Source organism: Stegostoma tigrinum, chromosome 16 (assembly GCF_030684315.1).
Source record: "Stegostoma tigrinum isolate sSteTig4 chromosome 16, sSteTig4.hap1, whole genome shotgun sequence".
Lineage (NCBI taxonomy): Eukaryota > Metazoa > Chordata > Chondrichthyes > Orectolobiformes > Stegostomatidae > Stegostoma > Stegostoma tigrinum.
This window is the reverse complement of record NC_081369.1, coordinates 64,257,623-64,277,725: the sequence shown is the minus strand read 5'-3', so window position 1 is coordinate 64,277,725 and position 20,103 is coordinate 64,257,623. Positions and strand designations below refer to the sequence as shown.

Below are 20,103 nucleotides of genomic sequence, written 5' to 3'. Positions count from 1 at the left end.
GTCGATATGCTTTATTTGGACTTTCAGAAAATGTTTGACCAAGTTCCACATAAGAAATTATTGTGCAAGATTAAAGCACATGGAATTGGGGAAGTGTATTGAAATGGATAGAAAACTGGTTGGCAGAGAGGAAACAGAGGTAGGAATTAATAGGTCCTTTTCAAGTTGGCTGGCAGTAACTGGTGGGGTGCCATAGGGATCGGTGCTGGGACCCCAGCTATTCAGAATATATATTAATGATTTGGGTGAGGGAACAAAATGTAACGAAGTTTTCAGATGATACCAAGTTGGATGGAAGGATGAACTGTGAGGAGAATGTAGAGATCCTTCAGAATGACCTCGACAGGTTGGGTGAGTGAGCAAATTGATGGCAGATGCAGTATAACTTAGATAAATGTGAGGTTATTCACTTTGGAAACAAAAACAAGGCAGCACATTACTACCTGACTGGCTGGGAGGGGGAGAGAGGAGTGTGCAGTGGGACCTGGGTGTCCTTGTGCACCAGTCGCTCCAGGTAAGCTTGCAGGTGCAGCAGGCGGTAAAGAAGGCAAATTGTATCATGGCCTTCACTGCGATAGGTTTTGAGTACAGGAGCAGGGATGTGTTGTTGGAGTTATATAGGGTCTTGGTGAGGCCACACTTAGTATATTGTGTGCAGTTTTAGTCTTGTTTTCTGAGGAAGGATGCTGTTGCTCTCAAGGGAATGCAGTGAAGGTTTACCAGGCTGATTCCGGGGATGGTGGGTCTGATGTTTGAGGAGAGACTGACTGGGTTGATTGTTTTTGCTGGAGTTCAGATAAGGCAGGATCTCAGAGACTTACAAATTCTAACAGGGCTTGACAGGTGAGATGCAGGAATGATGTTTCTGTAGGGTGGAGATGAGGAGACATTTCTTCACCCAGAGAGTGGTGAGCCTGTGGAATTCATTACCACAGGAAGTAATTGATGCCTCATTGAATGTACCGAAGAGGTGACTAAATATAGCACTTGGGTGAATGGGAGGAAAGGTTACAGGGAGAAAGCAGGATTAAGCTATAGAGTTAGACGATCCGCCGTGACCGTGATGAATGGTGGAGCAGGCTCAAAGGGCTGAATGGGCTCTTCCTGCTCCCAACGTCTATGCTTCAATCAACCTTTAGATTCACTGATCTGAAGGGTGAGAACCACAAGATCCCACTCACTGCTTATGTTGGAGGCTGTGGATAAGACATCTGGCATTTCCTGTTTATCCTAAAGAAGAATTATGCAATTGAACAGGAGACTCTGCAGACAAGATAGAAATACCATAAGACAAATGCAGAAGAGAAAGCTGTTGGAGCACAGCAGGAACCAGGAACTGACGCACACTTAGCATTTCACCCAAGCTTTTATTGAATCTGGTTTCACATCGTCAGTGGCAGGAGTGAGATTCAGAGTATTATTCAACACCATTAGACTGCAGCTCCTAGTTGGCACCATCTAGTGGGAGTGGATCATTCTGCAGTCTCCAAATTAACAGGAATAGAACATAGAACAATACAGCACAGAATACCATCGAAAATAAAAGTTCTCACTGCATCAAAAATCAGCACGTCATTACTGCATAGAAAAACCTACTGTGAATCCAACAAATTGCTTTATTTTTGATGTTTGAGCTTTAAATTGTGGATGCGATTCTTTTTCTAAAAATGACATGATGGATGTGAATGGGACATGAGATTCCTGTAACTGATGAAAACTATAACATACTTTATGCTTTCGGATCTGGATTTCAAAATAGAGATAGATAAAACAAAGGTCTGTCCAAGATGATTTTAAGAAAATATGGTGAGAAGGTATACTACACAGTGAGACTAATAACAGCTGTCAACTGCCCAGCAGACTGTATGGTGTTAATCGATAAAATGTTTTTATTGTTGGGTCCAGCACAGGGAGAGTTAACGCATTAGGACAATTAGTATTACATCAGAACAGAATGCTCAAAGTATTAGTTCAGAAGAACCTGAAGATCAGGTCAGATGAGAACAACTTTTCTCAGTTCAAGGCAGTCAGTCACCTCAGAAGTGGTTTTTAGTCTGGGAACTTCCAAACCTGGAGAATTTGCATAGAAATTTTCAATTTGTTGAATCTGAATAAGTTTACCTAAAAGGTTCAGACCAGCAGCCTCAGAAGGTCTTGGCTTTTTAATAAAAACTGTCTCAGCAGTCTAAAAAGAAATAAATCGGGAAGGACAAGTTAAGATTTAAAAAGCTGAGATAGGTGCGATACTTCTCTGAGATTCAGTCTCTGTTAACAGATGATATTAGCAAGTAGGTTGAAATCTGTTTCTTGTTAATATTCACTCACATGATGTGGGAGTTACTGGCTGGGCTAGGATTTATTGCCCATCTCTAGTTGCACCTGAGGTGGTGATGGTGAGCTGCCTTCCTGAGCTGCTGCACTCTGTGAGTGGAATGACACCACAATGCCATCAGGGAGTTACAGGAATTTGACTCAGCCACAACGAAGGAACAGAAATATATTTTTCCACATCAGGATTTGTGGGGGGAGGGGCGGTGCTTGTAAGAGACATTGCAGGTCATGGTATTCCCATATATTTTATATTCCCATATTTTGAGGTTTGTAACTTTTAACTTTCCAAGTTTTTGTAATAAATTTATAAGGTTAGAAAACAAAATTATGTTGTTATAAAAGAACATCTGCAGCAGTAAAACATCAGCCAGTGGAGTTTTATAAACTGCGCTTTATTAGAAGTACACTCAAAATTATTTAAGGACATGGTTTTACATTGCCACTTGTCATATGGGACACCTCAAACAGATGAATGCAGTAGTCACTCAGATTGTGTGAGGATGTGTATAAGGAAGTAGGTTTACGTATGATTGAGATGATGCGTAAGTATATCAGAGAATGAGGAGAGTGAAGGTTGAAAAGTCTGCCAAGACATTTTGGGATACGGGTTTGTACTTGCATCACCCCTAACGACCCATCCGTGTATCTCTGACCTCAACCACCCTAACTTTACACCTACTCCCTGATCACAGTCATTCACCTGCAGAAACATACTGAGCACAGATCGAGCCATCAGGATAGGATCTCTACATCTCTATTCCCTCACACCAGCATGTTCACAAACTAGCCCCTTTACCTACCCCTTTGCCATGGAGGCTAGTCCCTACCAGCTCCCATTAGCTGACCTGCAGACGGGCACAAAATAGACAGTGCTGGTAGGCGATGAATGACAGATCATTAACTCATAAGAATGTGCACAAATCATTCTCTATCTACAAACTGACTTACACATAGGAAAGCCTGTCTTGGAATTCTAACGTGCAGGGACCTCCCAGATTTCCCTTCACGGAAAGCCCCAACGTTGCAGAAGCCCTCAGACACACACACAGGGCTCAGAAACGCTGTGACATGCTTCAGGCAAGTCCCATGATGTGGTCTGGTCACAACCTTTCTGACAGACATTGATTAACAACCTCCAATAGGTGTGAGTTCTCCAGAGCAGCCGCCACTCGTTCTTTATCAGCCAGTTGCTTGTTCACTGGAAAAAGGAGAAGATTTATTCAGAACAACAATCTGGTGAATTGCAAGAATTACAGACCTGCTGTACTCTTTAGACACATATATTGTGCTGTAGTGCCTGGCCAGGGACTGACCCTCCGCCCAGACTCAGCCCACGCCACGTGCTCAATGAATGCACTCTTTCCCCCTCCTCATTAGTCACCCACCCCCCATTTCCAATCCACCTCCTCTGGAGGCTACTACACTTGCCCACAGGTTAACAATCTGGGTTCTTCTCTGTAGAAGTAACAGGGCTGTGGTCATCAGTGACTCCAACTTCTCTAATATAGACTGAAACCTCCAAAGTGCAAATAGTTCAGATGCAGCAGGTTTTGTAAGGTGTGCCCAGGAAGGACCTTGACTCAATATATAGACAGGCCGACTAGAGGGGAGGCCATATTGGATTCGGTGCTTGGCAACGAACCAGGTCAGGTGTCAGATCTCTCAGTGGAAGAGTATTTCGGTGATAGTGATCACAACTCCCTGACCTTTACTATAGTCAGGGAGAGGGATAAGAACAGACGGTATGGGAAAGTATTCAATGGGGGGAGGGGGAATTACAATGCTATTAGGCAGGAACTATGGAGCACCAATTGGCATCAGATGTTCTCAAGGAAATGCACGGCAGAAACGTGGAGGTTGTTTAGGGAGCAGTTGCTACAGATACTGACAGGTTTGACCCACTGAGGCAAGGAAAGGATGGTAAGGTGAAGGATCCTTGGATGACAAGACATGTGGAACATCTAGTCAAGAGGAAGAAGGAAGCAAGGATCGGACAGGGCTCCACAGCTGTACAAGGTAGCCAGGAAGGAACTGAAGAATGGACTTAGGAGAGCTAGAAAGGGGAAATGAAAACACCGTGGCAGGTAGGATCAAAGAAAACCCCAAGGTGTTCTATGCTGATGTGAGGAACAAGAGGATGGCCAGAGTGAGGGCAGGGGCAATCAGGGGCAATGGAGGGAGAGAGGAGGTACGGGAGGTCCTTAATGAATACTTTGCTTCAGTATTTACCTGTGAGAGGGACCTTGATATTTGTGAGGACAGCATGAAACAGGCAGATGTGCTTGAACATGATGATGTTAGGAAGGAGGACGTGCTAGAAATTTTGAAAAACGTGAGGATGGATAAGTCCCCTGGGCCAGATGGGATATACCCAAGGTAACTATGGGAATCGGGGGAAGAGAATGCTGCCGCTTTGGCGATGATCTTTGCATCGTCACTGTCCACTGGAGTAGTACCAGATGATTGGAGGGTAGCAAATGTCATTCCCTTGTTTAAGAAAGGGAAAAGGGATAATCCTGGAAAATACAGACTGCTCAGTCTTCCTTCTGTAGTGGGCAAATTATTGGAGAGGATTCTGAGAGACAGTGTTTATGTTTATTTTGAAAAGGACAGTTTGATTAGAAATAGTTAGCATGGTTTTGAGAGGGGCAAGTCATGCCTCACAAGCCTTACTGAATTCTTTGAGGATGTGACAAAACACATCAATGAAGGTTTAGCAATGGATGTGGTGTATATGGATTTTAGCAAGGCATTTGAAAAGGTTTCCCATGGTAGGCTCATTCAGAAAGTAAGGAAGCAGGTGATTCAGGGAATTTTGGCTGTCTGGATATAAAACTGGCTGTCCAGTAGAAGACAGAGGGTGGCTGCAGATGGAAAGTATTCAGGTTGGAGCTCAGTGACCAGTGGTGTTCCGCAGGGATCTGTTCTGGGACTTTTGCTCTTTTGTGATCTTTATAAATAACTTGGACAAGGAAGTAGAAGGGTGGGTTAGAAAGTTTGCTGAAGACATGAAGGTTGATGGGGTTGTGGACAGCGTGGAGCACTGCTGTAGGGTGCAACATTGACAGGATGCAGAGCTAGGCAAAGAAGTGACAGATGGAATCAACCCAGAAAAGTGTGAAGCGATTCATTTTGGAAGGTCGAACTTGAATGCAGAATACAGGGTTAATGGCAGGATTCTTGGCAGTGTGGAGGAGCAGAAGGATCTTGGGGTCCACATCCATTGATCCCTCAAAATTGCTACCCAAGCTGATAGGGTTGTAAAGAACATATATGGTGTATTGGCTTTCATTGGCGGGGGAATTGAGTTTAAGAGCTGTGAGGTTATGCTGCAGCTCTATAAAACTTGGGTTAGTCCACATTTAGAATATTGTTCTGGTCACCTCATTTTAAGAAAGATGTGGAAGCTTTAGACAGAGTGCAGAGGAGAGGACTGGAAGTCAGGTCTTATGAGGGAAGATTGAGGGAGCTAGGGCTTTTTTCATTGGAGCAAAGAAGGATGAGAGGTGACTTGATAGAGGCTTACAAGATGATGTGAGGCACAGATAGAGTGGATAATCAGAGACTTTCTTCCCACGGCGGAAATGGCTATTACGAGGGGCCATAATTTTAAGGTGATTGAAGGAAGGTATAGGGGGGATGTCAGCGGTAGGTTCTTTACACAGAGAGTGGTGGGTGCATGGAATGCGCTGCCAGCTGTTGTAGTGGAGTCAAGATACTTTAGAAACTGTTAAGCAACTCTTGGATAGGCACATGAAGGAGAACAAAATGTAGGGTATGCAGGGTAGATTGATCTTAGTAGGATAATAGGCCGGCACAACATCATGGGCCAAAGGGCCTATGCTGTTCTATGGAGCTCAGTTAACAATATCTGGGGCAGTTGGCAGGGAAGACCTCAAGGTGCTTGACTGCTCCCCCAGCTGCCAGTATAGGGCCACACTAAATCTCTCAGAAATACAAAGATTGATCACCTGCATTTTCAGAAGCATGAGTTCCTGGAGTAATGTGGACATCCACCTAGAATAAGAACAACTCAACATTAGACATTAAAATCCAGGTGTTATAGAGTCATAGAAAAATACAGAACGGAAATAGACCCTTCAATCCAACTCATCTATGCCGACCAGATATCCTATATAAATCTACTCCCTTCTGCCAGCATTTGGCCCATAACCCTCTCAACCCTTCCTATTCATATCCCCATCCAGGTACCTTTTAAATGTTGTAATGTACCAGCCTCCACCACTTCCTCTGGCAACTCATTCGATACACACACCACGCTGTGCATGAAAAGGTTGCTCCTTAGATCCCTATTAAATCTTTCCCCTCTCACCTTAAACCTATACCCTCTAGTTTTGGACTCACCCACCCCAGGGAAAAGTCCTTGTCTACTCACCCTATCCATACCCTCTCATGGTTTTATAAACTCTATAACGTCAACCCCCCAGCCTTCGAAGTGCCACAGAAAATAGCCCCAACCTATTCAGCTTCTCCCCATAGTTGAAACCTTCCAGTCTCAACAACATCCTTGTAAATCTTTTCTGAACATAGAACACTACAGCGCAGTACAGGTCCTTCGGCCTTTGATGTTGCGCCGACCTGTGAACTAATCTGAAGCCCATCTAACCTACACTATTCCATTATTATCCATATGTTTATCCAATGACCATTTAAATGTCCTTGAAGGTGGCAAATAGGCCTGTCAAATTTCACAACATCCTTCCTACAGCAGAGAGACGAGAACTGCACACAGTATTATCTTGAAACATATAAGGCAGGAAACATAGGGGAATGTGTTTGCTGCAGTGACTAAACAGCATTATGAGCAAAGGCAACCTTTGTGAAGTACCCTTCCTGTATTATACACATGATTTGATACAGGGCACTGTTCCCGTGCCAACTCTTTGATAAAGAAGAACCATTGGTCCTACTACATGTCCAGAATCACCTCAGATCAGTGACTGAAGGTGGAACTAGACTGATTTCCTGGAACATTTTTACAGCAGTGATGCAGATTTGCACTAATCATCAAGTCAGCTCCTTTTTTTGTGGATTTATCAAGACAGGTAACACACATTCATTGTCTGCAGCTTAACTGACACACAGATTACCAGAGACACATTCCCAGATGACCATGTAAAGCATACAAGCAGAATATCAGCTAACTAGCACACACTTAGATTACCAAGAAAATACCATAAATGAACACCAAAAATTACCGGGTGACTAACTCTCAAATTCCCAGCTAACTGACAAAACACAGACTTTTGTGTACTGTTTTGATCACCAAGTTATATTTAAAAGGGAAATATTAGAGAAGTGTGAAACAAAATTACGAGGATGATAATGAGAAGGGTGAGTAAATGCCCTGTCTGAAGAGGATTAACGGCCAGGTCTCTCCTGTCTTGGAAAAAAATGAAGGCTCAAGGAGGAACGGAAACAGTCTTTAAATTCTGAAACGTTTTGTTTTGTTGCGAAGAGCATGACTAGAGGCCATCAACAAGATAGTCACCAAATGCCACACAGCAAGGAAACAGGCCCTTCGGCCCAACTCATCCATGTTGACCAGGTATCCTAAACTGGTCTTTTTCCATTGGCCTGCATCTGGCCCATATCCCTCTAAACCCTTCCTATTCATTGACCTGTCCAAATGTCCTTTAAATGTTGTAATTGTACCTGCCTGTACCACCTCTTTCCTACCATCCTGCGTCAAAAAGTTGTCCCTCAGGTCCCTTTAAATTGTTTCCCTTTCATCCCAAACCTATGCCCTCTAGTACTAGAGTCCCCTAGGAAAAGACATTGGCTATTCATCTTATCTCTGCCCCTCATGATTTTACAAACCTTTATAAAGGTCATACCTCAGTCTCTGACACTCCACGGAAAAATTCCCAGCCTATCCAGCTTTAAACCCTCCAGTCCCAGCAACAGTCTTGTACATCTTTTCTGCACCCTTTCCAGTTTAACAACATCTTTCCCACAGCGGGGTGAGCAGAGTTATACACAGTATTCTAAAAGTGGCCTCATCAATGTACTATACAGCCGCAGTATGACATCGCAATGCCTGCACTCAGTACTTTGACCAATGAAGGCAAGCATTCCAAATGCCTCCTTCACCACCCAGCCACAAGACTGTTGCTGGGACTGGAGGGTTTAAAGCTGGATAGGCTGGGAATTTTTCCCTGGAGTGTCAGAGACTGAGGTATGACCTTTATAAAGGTTTGTAAAATCATGAGGGGCAGAGATAAGATGAATAGCCAACGTCTTTTCCTAGGGGACTCTATGTACTTGCACCCCTAGGTCTCTCGGTTTGATAATATCTCCCAGGGCTCTGACATTAACTGTCCAAGTCCTGCTTGCCTATTCACCTTATCTATGCCTCACAATTTTAGTAATCTTTATATGGTCACCCCTCAGCCTCCAAAGCTCCAGGGAAAGATGTTGCAGCCTACCCATCCAACCAAAATACAACACCTTGCACACATCTGAATTAAACCCCATCTGGATAGGTACACACACAAGTTACAAGGTAACAGCACGCAATGAGATGACAGGTAACCAAAATCTCAGGGACACGATGGCTTAATGTTATCATTGCATTCTGGGGACCTGGATTCATATCATGCCCTGGGCAGTGGCAGATACTGGAATGTGCATTCAATAAATATCTGGAAAAGCTTAATCATGACATAAAATCATTGCTGATGCTTAAGAAAAAGCCATCTGGTTCACTCATGTCCCTTAGGAAAGGAAACTGCTTGGTCTGGACTATATGTAACTCCAAATCCATAGCTATAGAGTTGATTTGTCTCTTAACTGCCCTGTATGCAATCAAGAATGGGCAATAAATGCTGGTCTGGCAAGTGACATGCATATTCTGTGAATGAATTTAAAAAAGTCACCCTCACAGGTTCAGAGATAGTAGGAACTGCCGATGCTGGAGAATCTGAGATAACAAGGTGTAGAGCTGGATGAACACAGCAGGCCAAGCAGCATCAGAGGAGCAGGAAGGCTGGCATTTCAGGTTTGGACCCTTCTTCAGAAATTGGGGAGGGGAAAGGGAATCTGAAATAAAGTGAGAGAGGGGCGAGGCGGATGGAAGATGGATAAAGGAGCAGATAGGTAGAGAGGAGACAGACAGGTCAAGGAGGCGGGGATGGAGCCAGTAAAGATGAGTATAGGTGAGCAGTTAGAATGGGGATTGGTCAGTCAAGGGAAGACAGATAGGTGAAGGAGGCAGGGATGAGGCTGGTAGGTAGGGGATGGGGGCAGGGGTTAAGGTGGACAATTTTTCCTCCCCACCCTTATCTGCCTTCTGGAGGGACCGCACTCTCCATAACATCCCTGTCCACTCCACACTCCCTACTAGCCCCACCACCTCTGGCACTTTTCCCTGCAACCGCAGGAAGTGCTACACTTGCCCCCACACCTCCTCCCTCACCCCCATCCCAGGTCCCAAGAAAACCTTCCACATTAAACAGATGCTCACCTGCACATCTGATAACGTGGTATACTGTATCCGCTGTTCCCAATATGGCCTCCTCTACATCAAGGAACCAAACAGAGGCTTGGAGACCGCTTTGTGGAACACCTACGCTTGGTTCGTGACAAATGACTGCAGTTCCCAGTCACGAACCACTTCAAACTACACCCCCCCACTCCTTGAACGACATGTCCATCCTAGGCCTCCTTCAGTGCCACAACGATGCCACCCGAAGGCTGCAGGAATAGCAACTCATTTCACTTGGGAACCCTGCAGCCCAATGGTATCAATGTGGATTTCACAAGCTTCAAAATCTCCCCACGCTCACCCACATCCCAAAACCAGCCCAGCTTGTTCCCAACCCTGACTGCACCCCAAAACCAGTCCGGCTTGTCCCCGCCTCCCTGACCTGTCTGTCTTTTCTCCCATCTGTCCTCTTCTCCCATTTTAACCCCCACTCCCACCAGCCTCGTCCCCGCCTCCTTGACCTGTCCATTTTCTCTTGACTGACCAACCCCCATCCTAACTCCCCACCTACACTCATCTTTACTGGCTCCATCCTCACCTCTTTGACCTGTCCATCTACCTCTCCACATGTCTGCTCCTCTATCCACCTTCCACCTACCTTCACCCCCCCATTCTTTATTTATTTCAGAATCCCCTACCCCTCCCTCATTTTTGAAGGAGGGTCCAGACCCGAAACGTCAGCTTTCCTGCTCCTCTGACGCCGCTTGGTCTGCTGTGCTCATCTAGCTCTACACCTTGTTATCTCTGTACCCTCACAGGTTACACAGTCATTAACAAACACACTCAGATTATCAAGCAAACAACACATTCACAACCTGCCAAAGAATTAACACACACTAACCCCGTCCTCCTGGGTGATGCAGCTCCAACAACACTCCAGGACAAAGCTTGATTGGCACCAAAGCCACAAACATCCATTTACTCCAAGCAGCAGTGTGTACCATCTACAAGATGCACTGCAAAAATTCACTGAAGATCCTTAGGCATCATCTTCCACAGAACTACTTCCATCTAGAAGGACAAGGACAGCAGATACATTGAAACACCAGCCCCTGCAAGTTCCCCTCCAGGCCACTCACCATCCTGACTTGGAAATACAGTGCCGTGCCTTCAGTGTTGCTGATCAAAATCCTGGAATTCCCTCCCTAAGGGTACTGTGGGTCTACCCTACAGTGGTTCAAGAAGGCAGCTGACCACCATCTTCTCAAAGGCAACTAGCGATGTGCAATAAATGCTGGGCCCAGCCAGTGACGCCCATGTCCCATGAATGAATGAAAATACTATCAGATCATCAGATAACTACTTACAGTCAATCTACCAGATACCTAACATACACAGAATCGCTAGATAATTAACATGCAGTGATTGTCAGGTAGTTACTAAATACATACTGATTATAGACAATTAACATACTTGCAGTTACCAGGTAGCCAACTCTCACCTTGAAGCGGGCAGGCAGCGAGCGCAGCAACTTGACTTTAATGGATAAGCCAATGAGAGTAGCCATGCTGCAATGAGGGATGGTCGGTGTGAAGGCCACTGATACACTGTTCTCATGGTCAACCACCTGGTGTACAGACAAGAAAATCAAGTTTACCACAGCAAACTGGGAAGCACAGCTACTCCCCACACTGTACAAAGGCCAAGCCCACCCAGGGTCTCAAAGAAGAGAGGTCTCGGGTGATAAATCCAGAGATTGGGGCTCAGGCAGCTGAAGGCACAGCTGACAGTAGCAGAGCGATTGAAAATCAAAGATGCTCCAGAGATTAACAATGGAAACCCAGAAATTTCAGCGGGTTGCAGGGTCGGTGGAGATAACACAGATAGGGAGGGGCAAGGCATTAAAGGGTTTTAACTGGGTGTTAAGCATATTTAAAATCACTGCCAAAACCTGGAGCAAAGCAGGTGAGATTGGGAATGGTGGATGAACAGGACTTGGTGAGAATTAGGTCACGAGCAGAGTTTAGATTCTATCCTGGTTATATTAAATCAGTGATGTCAGAACCTCCAACCGCAGTTTGGTTAGTCAGCTACTCAGTCACACTAGAATCAAAATGTCCAGAAGAGACAATTTCACACAAAATTTATATCGATGCTAATTTATGCATCACAAACAAGGCACATGTGTAGTCTGGGGTTTAATCACCCAGCACAGAAATTATTCAGTTTACATTCACAGTATTCACAACAGTCAGTTTATAAATCTAAAACTTGTCTCAAAGCACTTTACAGCCTGGGAAGTACTTTTTGAAGCAGGAAACGCTGCTGGCAACTTGTGCACAGCATGCTCTCAAAAACAGCAATACAATGATCACCGGATTTCGCTGATCTGAAGACAAAGTGATGGAGAAACTCGGAGGGCCGTGCAGACAGAAACAGAGTTAATGTGGAGTCCCTTGGCTCATTTTTTGAATCTGAAGGGGGCTGGAAAACAATGGTATTTTGATGTTGACTGAGGGGGGACACGGAGTGGAAAAAAATGGTGAAGATGTCCACAGCAAAAGATAAGGGGAATGCTAATTGTATTAGTATGCTTTTGGCCTCAACAATATTGGGGGTGGGTGGTGGGAGAAACTACATTTGTCAGCAATGAATATAGTAAACTAGATTGAAAGTAATAAATAAAACACTGCTTCACCTGGAAGATGTATCAGAGCCCTGCAGAGTATGGCAAGAAGAAAGTACAGGGCAAATGCTATACTTCTGAAATTCCATTTGAAGGTACCATGAGGTGAAAAGGTAGAAATGAGAGGAGTGTGCTGATGTATCCTGGACACAACAGTCCCTGCAAAATGTTGACAAAGAAGTAGAGGGCGAGGTATGTTTGGTGGTGGCATCCTTCTAAAGACGGTGTGATATGATCCTCTGAATGCAGAGATTGAAGCGGAAAATGAGGACAAATGGAATTGCATTCTTACAAGAAGGAATGAGATAGGAAGTGTAGTCAGGGAAATGTGGGAGCTATGGGTTTATAACAGATATTAATGAGCAGCCCATCCCCAGAAATGGAAACATGGAAGAGAAGTTTTAGAGGTGGGCCAGATGAAGGTGATAGAAGGACAGAAACTGGAAGCAAAAGTGAAGAATGTTTCCAATTCTAGACAGCACCTACGATGTTAATGTACTGGACAAAATGTTTTTAGGAGGCTCCTGAGCAGGACTGGAACAAGCAACGTTCCATCAAGAGACAGGAATAACTGTGGCCCATGCACATACAAACCAGACGAACCTTTAACTTAGAGAAAATGAGCAATGTTGAATATCGGTTGGGATACCAGAAATTTGGTGATAAACAAAGCTAGAACTAGAGGGCAGAGATTTAAGATGATCAGCAAATAGTTTGGGTCTGGAAATGGTTTGTGCCCCAAGAATGTGAACACTGCTTTAATGGAGCATTTTAAAGGGCAATGCGTTGATGTTTGAAAAGGAAAATTTTGTCTGGCCACATAGGGAGAAGACTAGAAAGCGGGATGAAGTGAAATGCTCCTTTGGAGACCAGCACAGACTTGATGCGCCAAACAACCTCCTTATTTATTCTAACCATACTGATTTCCTGATAGGTGGGAATGGAAGCTGTGAAGAGGCCACATGTATGTAGACAGATGGTGAATGAGCAAGGTGGCAGATGGAGCATAATATGGGGAAGAGAGAGAAAAACTACTTCATAAAGGGAAAAATCTTTTAATATTGATGTTTAGAGAGACATGGATGTAATCACACAAGAACAAAGTTAAAATACAGTATGACAAGCATAAAGGAGGCAAATAGCCTGGTGGCTTTATTGCAAGGGGATTGGATTACAAGAATAGGACATTTTGCTGTAATTATATGGGGCTTTTGACAGATCACACTGGAACATTTTGGTCTACATTTTTTAAGGAAGAATACTCTTGCATTAGCAGAGCATAGGTCCACTAAATTGGTAGCAGGGAATGAGTGGTTGTCATGAGGAAAGGGTGAATAAATTGGGGCTGTGTACTCAAAGTTGGGGTGGTCTGATATCTTTCATTATATTTGAGGCTAATTTAGGCAGATTCTTGACCTATCAGGGAATCAAGGGATGTAGACAGGAAAGTGGAGTTGAGGTTACAATCAGATTACCTGTGATTAATACTGTGGGATTGTATATACCAATTGAAAGGGCAGACAGGGTCTTGGTTTAACATCTCATCCAGAAGATGGAACCTCTGGCACTGCAGCACTCCCTCAGTCCTGCGCTAGCACTGTCAGCCTGGGTTATGCACTGAAGACACTGGCCAGGGCTGGGACTGGAACCCATCATCCCACCCCGTGCCACAGGAAATTCAGTCCAAGAATCTGGTTTAACACTAAGAACTCGAGCTACCTAAATCACACTGATGCAGAGAATTACTGAACACAGCTTAGCTCTTGTGCACGTTCCTCAAAGCACTGTCTCACATGTGGATAAAACTACCATTTTTCTGTGTTTTTTCAGTTCTAGCCACAATTATCGAAAATACAGAGAAACAACATATTTCATCACAATCGATGCTTTTATTCACCTCCTCCCATTTCTGTCCTCCCTCAAGGCACCACCATGATAAGGTTATGATAATCTAGGAACTAATTACTGCCCACATTTCAATACGTGACTACTCCTCACATACACAAAGATTCATTGTGCCCATATGGTCACATTTCTGGGCTTATCTACCCATTGAACCACAACTTTTGAGGGTTGGCAGGCAATCCCTTTCTAATTTCTTAAGTAAAGTTTAATTGCTTAGGAATCCATCCCTTATCAGCGATACCTGGAATGATAACAATCTTCTTTTGAAACCATCTCAACCATTAAAACATACTTACGTTAACTCGAAGCTGTTCCACAACATTTAACTCCTCCAGACTCAGCGGATGCTCTGGGTCATTGATCGACCTGATCAGATGTACATACATTAAGGAAAGTTTCCACAGCGCACACTGCATTGACAACTTTCACTGCTTGGAAATAAAACCCTTCATTACGCTGAAGTGAATGGGGCAGAGTAGGAACAGGTTAAGAATTTAAAGAAAACCTGAAAACTCCCTCAAAACAGGTTTGAACTGTCCAACACAGAGCAGCAGAAGGCTGGTTAAACACACAGAAGAGTTGTATTGGACATGAAATGTAAACACTGTGTCTGTCCCCACAGACCTGCTGAATTTTTTCAGCACATTCTGTTTTAACTGGTTGAATACACAGCTTGTCCAGAGCCTAGAGTCCCTGGTCCTCCCATGTACACTCCCCAGTTGCATAAACCACAAACTCCCTGCTGGTGCCTCTGTAAAACCTCCGTCTTCACATCTACAGGACCCCGGGGTGAGAGAATGTTCCTCGGGCAGCCGCCGGCCCTGAGACAGGGTTCCCGCTTCACACACAGTCTCCCTCCGGGGGCCCGACGCTCGGCCTACACCCCCATGCCCCACCCCCCCACTGCCTGGCCCCCAACCCCTCATCCCCAGACCCCACCCACCCCGTCCCCATCCCCACCACATGCCCCACTTCCCCCCCATCCCCATCTCCCCCCATCCCCGTCTCCCCCCATCCCCGTCTCCCCCCCAATCCCTATCCCCATATTCCCCCTCATGCCCATATTCCCCCCCATCCCTATCCACATATTCCGCCCCATCCCCATACCCATACCCCCACCCCCATACTCCCCCCCAATGCCCATATTCCCCCCGATCCCTATCCCCTTATTCCCCACCCCCATCCCCATATTCCCCACCCCCATACCCTTCCATATCCCCATCCCCCCATATCCCCACCCCCATCCCCCATCCCCCCACACCCCAATCCCGCTCCCCCCATATCCCCACTCCCCCATCATCCCCACATCCCCCTAACCCTCCCCCCTCACCCATTTCCTGGCCCCCATCCCAGTCCCCCCATATCCCCACTCCCCACATCCCCCTCCCCCATCCCCCATTTCCTGGCCCCCATCCCCATACCCCCCCATATCCCCACACCCCCCCCCCCCATTTCCTGGCCCCCATCCCCATATTCCCCACCCCCACACCCCCACATATCCCCACTCCCCACATCCCCCTCCCCCATCATCCCCACATCCCCCCTCCCCCATCATCCCCACATCCCACTCCCCCATCATCCCCCTCCCCCATCCACTCCCCCATCATCCCCATCCCCCTCCCCATCATCCCCTCCCCCTCCATCCCACTCCCCCTCCATCCCACTCCCCCATCATCCCCCTCCCCCCATCCCACTCCCCCATCATCCCCCTCCCCCCCACATTCCCCTCCCCATCCCCCCCTCAGCCTCATCCCCAATTTCCTGGCCGCCATCCCCCATATTCCCCACCCCCATACCCCCCCATATCCCCACCCCCATATCCCCCTCCCCCCATATCCCCCTCAACATCCCCCTCCCCCCATATCCCCCTCAACATCCCCCTCCCACAACATCCCCTTCCCATCATCCCCCTCCACAACATCCCCTTCCCATCATCCCCCTCCCCCCCACATCCCCCTTCCCATCATCCCCCTCCCCCCCACATCCCCTTCCCATCATCCCCCTCCCCCCCACATCCCCTTCCCATCATCCCCCTCCCCCCCCACATACCCATCCCCCCCCACATGCCCTCCCCCCCACATCCCCTCACATCCCCCTCCCCCCACATCCCCTTCCCATCATCCCCCTCCCCCCACCCATCCCCCCCTCCCCCACCCATCCCCACATCACCCCCTCCCCCACCATCCCCCCCCACCATCCCCCTCCCCAACACATCCCCCTCCCCCACCCATCCCCCACATCATCCCCCTCCCCCCCACCCATCCCCAACATCAACCCCCTCCCCCACCCATCCCCCTCCCCACCCCACCCCAACATCATCCCCCACCCCCACCCATCCCCCACCCCCACCCATCCCAACACACCCCCTCCCCCACCCATCCCCCTCCCCCCACCCATCCCCAACATCATCCCCCTCCCCCACCCATCCCCCTCCCCCACCCATCCCCCAACATCATCCCCCTCCCCAACATCATCCCCCCCACATCCCCCTCCCCCACCCCATCCCCAACATCATCCCCCCCACATCCCCCCCCCCACCCATCCCCAACATCATCCCCCCCACATCCCCCTCCCCCACCCATCCCCAACATCATCCCCCCACATCCCCCTCCCCCCACCCATCCCCCCAACATCATCCCCCTCCCCCACCCATCCCCCTCCCCCACCCATCCCCAACATCATCCCCCTCCCCCACCCATCCCCCTCCCCAACATCATCCCCCTCCCCCACCCATCCCCCTCCCCAACATCATCCCCCTCCCCCACCCATCCCCAACATCATCCCCCTCCCCCACCCATCCCCAACATCATCCCCCCATCCCCAACATCATCCCCCATCCCCAACATCATCCCCCCATCCCCAACATCATCCCCCCATCCCCAACATCATCCCCCATCCCCAACATCATCCCCCCATCCCAACATCATCCCCCATCCCCAACATCATCCCCCTCCCCCACCCATCCCCAACATCATCCCCCTCCCCACCCATCCCCAACATCATCCCCCTCCCCCACCCATCCCCAACATCATCCCCCCTCCCCCACCCATCCCCAACCATCATCCCCCCAACATCCCCCTCCCCCACCCATCCCCCCCACATCCCCCTCCCCCACCCATCCCCAACATCATCCCCCCCAACATCCCCCTCCCCCACCCATCCCCCAACATCATCCCCCCCCATCCCCCTCCCCCACCCATCCCCAACATCATCCCCCCCACATCCCCCTCCCCCACCCATCCCCAACATCATCCCCCCCACATCCCCCTCCCCCCCCTCCTCCCCCCCCCATCCCCCCCCCTCCCCCCATCCCCCCCTCCCCCCATCCCCCTCCTCCCCCCCTCCCCCCTCCCCCCATACCCCCCCTCCCCCCCCATCCCCCCTCCTCCCCCCATCCCCCTCCTCCCCCTCCCCTCCCCCCATCCCCCCCCTCCCCCCATCCCCCTCCTCCCCCATCCCCCTCCTCCCCCTCCCCTCCCCCCACTCCCCTCCCCCCATCCCCCTCCTCCCCCTCCCCTCCCCCATCCCCCCCTCCCCTCCCCCCCCTCCCCCTCCCCTCCCCCCATCCCCCCCTCCCCCCCCTCCCCCCATCCCCCCCTCCCCTCCCCCCCCCTCCCCCCACCCCCCCCCTCCCCCCCCCTCCCCCCATCCCCCCCCCCCCCTCCTCCCATCCCCCTCCCCCCATCCCCCCCCCCTCCTCCCATCCCCCTCCCCCCCCCTCCTCCCATCCCCCTCCCCCCCCATCCCCCCCTCCCCCTCCTCCCCTCCCCCTCCTCCCCTCCCCCTCCCCTCCTCCCCTCCCCCCCCTCCTCCCATCCCCATCCCCCCCCTCCCCTCCCCCCATCCCCCTCCCCCCCCCTCCTCCCATCCCCTCCCCCCCCATCCCCCTCCCCCCCTCCCCTCCCCTCCCCTCCCTCCCCTCCCCCCCCTCCCCTCCCCCCCCTCCCCTCCCTCCCCTCCCCCCCCTCCTCCCCTCCCCCCATCCCCCTCCCCCCCCCATCCCCCCCTCCCCCCCCCATCCCCCCCTCCCCCTCCCCCCCCATCCCCCTCCCCCCCCCATCCCCCCCTCCCCCCCCCATCCCCCCCCTCCCCCCCCCATCCTCCCCTCCCCCCCCCATCCCCCCCCCATCCCCCCCTCCCCCCCCCTCCCCTCCCCCCCCCTCCCCTCCCCCCCCCATCCCCCTCCCTCCTCCCATCCCCCCCCCCCTCCCCTCCCCCCCCCATCCCCCTCCCTCCTCCCATCCCCCTCCCCTCCCCTCCCTCCTCCCATCCCCCTCCCCCCCCCCCCTCCCATCCCCCTCCCCCCCCCTCCCTCCCATCCCCCTCCCCCTCCCCCTCCTCCCATCCCCCTCCCCCTCCCCCTCCTCACATCCCCTCCCCCTCCTCACATCCCCCTCCCCCTCCTCACATCCTCCCCCTCCTCACATCCCCCCCCCTCACATCCCCCTCCCCATTTTCCCGGCCCCCATCCCATCCCCGCGGTCGGGTCCGGCCCTCCCCCCGGATATCAAAGATCTCCCGGTTGTCGATGATGTCCACCGCCTCCTCCTCCTGCTCCCGGGCGGTGAGAGGCCGCTCCGAGCTCCGCCCGTAGATCAAAGGGTTCGCGTTCTCCAGCCGCGCTCCGGCCGCCATGACAGCCCCACTCCCCGCCCACCCACAACACTTCCGGATCCGGGTCAGAGGGCACCAGCTCCCATTGGACAACAGGGCGCAGGGGTTTCGTGCCTCCATGGTAACGGCAGGGAGGCCGTTCGGCCCATCGTGTCGCTGCCAGTTCGACCCAATGCCCAGCTCCCGGGCTCTGGAGGTTACAGTGTTTTAAACACGCTTAGAGTTTCTGTCTCTCTTTTCAGGCAGTCAGTTCCAATCCTCTACCATGGAACACAGGGCTAGGCCATTCGGCCCCTCCAACCAACACTGACATGTTATAAATAACTCCATTTTCCTGTGCCCCCCAACCCCTTACCCTTGACTCGTCATTACTGGAGGTCCCTTACAGATGAGGATGATGCTCGTCCACTCTCAGAGTGAGTCCCTAGGCGGTACACTGACCCCTCACCTTGATCGGCTACGGTGGGCTGCACACATTGTCCGAATGACCGACCTGACACTCCCCAGGCAAGCGCTGTATTCCCAGCTCTGATACGGGCAGGTGAGCCCCAGGTGGGCAGGTGCTTCAGTGATACACTCAAGGCCTCACGGGCAAAGTGCGACATTCCTACAGGCACCCGCCGGCCCAAAGTGAAGGAGAGGCATCCGGGAAGGCGTCAAGCTCCTCGAGACTTGCCATCGGGGAAGGAAATGGAAGCCAGGTGAAAACAGCAAAAGGAGCGCACTGCCACGCCAACGCCCCACCCGCTCCTTCCTGTCTCAACCCTCTGCCCCGAGTGTAACAGAGCCCGTGGACCCGTTGTGTATCGAAAGCCAATTCAGCACAGCACTGAATATATACAATGGCCGAGCGTCCACTGCTCACTCACAGCACACCAAGAGAAAAAGAACTCATCTCCATCTGGTTTTTAATCTGTGCCCTAGTTTTAGTTTCGTCTCCCTCACAAGAGGGAACATGCTCCAGGAATCTACCCTATCAAGTTCTGTCAGGAGCTCACCAGTGCCAATGAGATCCCTCTCATTCTTCTTATCCCCAACGCGTATACACCCAAACTGTTCATCCTTTCTTCACCAACTGCTGAGTGAAAGTACCTAACTTCAAACCCTGCTTTGAAATTTT

The 20,103-nt window shown here is 50.0% G+C and overlaps 1 protein-coding gene across 1 annotated transcript; it reads right to left on the bottom strand.

Annotated features, from left to right (window-relative positions):
* Nucleotides 1–2,702: 2,702 nt before the first annotated feature.
* ciao2b (cytosolic iron-sulfur assembly component 2B) lies at nucleotides 2,703–19,016 on the bottom strand. Its single transcript, XM_048546546.2, has 5 exons — nucleotides 18,878–19,016; nucleotides 14,666–14,745; nucleotides 11,280–11,405; nucleotides 6,303–6,348; nucleotides 2,703–3,529 (listed from the first exon to the last, which is right to left on the bottom strand). Exons 1-5 carry the CDS (start codon nucleotides 19,002–19,004, stop codon nucleotides 3,432–3,434), a joined length of 477 nt encoding a protein of 158 aa, XP_048402503.1. The 5' UTR covers nucleotides 19,005–19,016; the 3' UTR covers nucleotides 2,703–3,431.
* Between the last annotated feature and the right edge of the window lie 1,087 nt (nucleotides 19,017–20,103).

Bases quoted from the DNA above. Each gene is read 5' to 3' on its own strand.
- ciao2b (XM_048546546.2), bottom strand. From the start codon at position 19,004: ATGGCGGCCGGAGCGCGGCTGGAGAACGCGAACCCTTTGATCTACGGG. The intron at 11,406-14,665 runs GTAAGTATGTTT...TCTGTACACCAG, and splicing joins TGGAACAGCTTCGAGTTAAC to GTGGTTGACCATGAGAACAG. The intron at 3,530-6,302 runs GTGATCAATCTT...TCCTTTTTCCAG, and splicing joins TCATGCTTCTGAAAATGCAG to TGAACAAGCAACTGGCTGAT.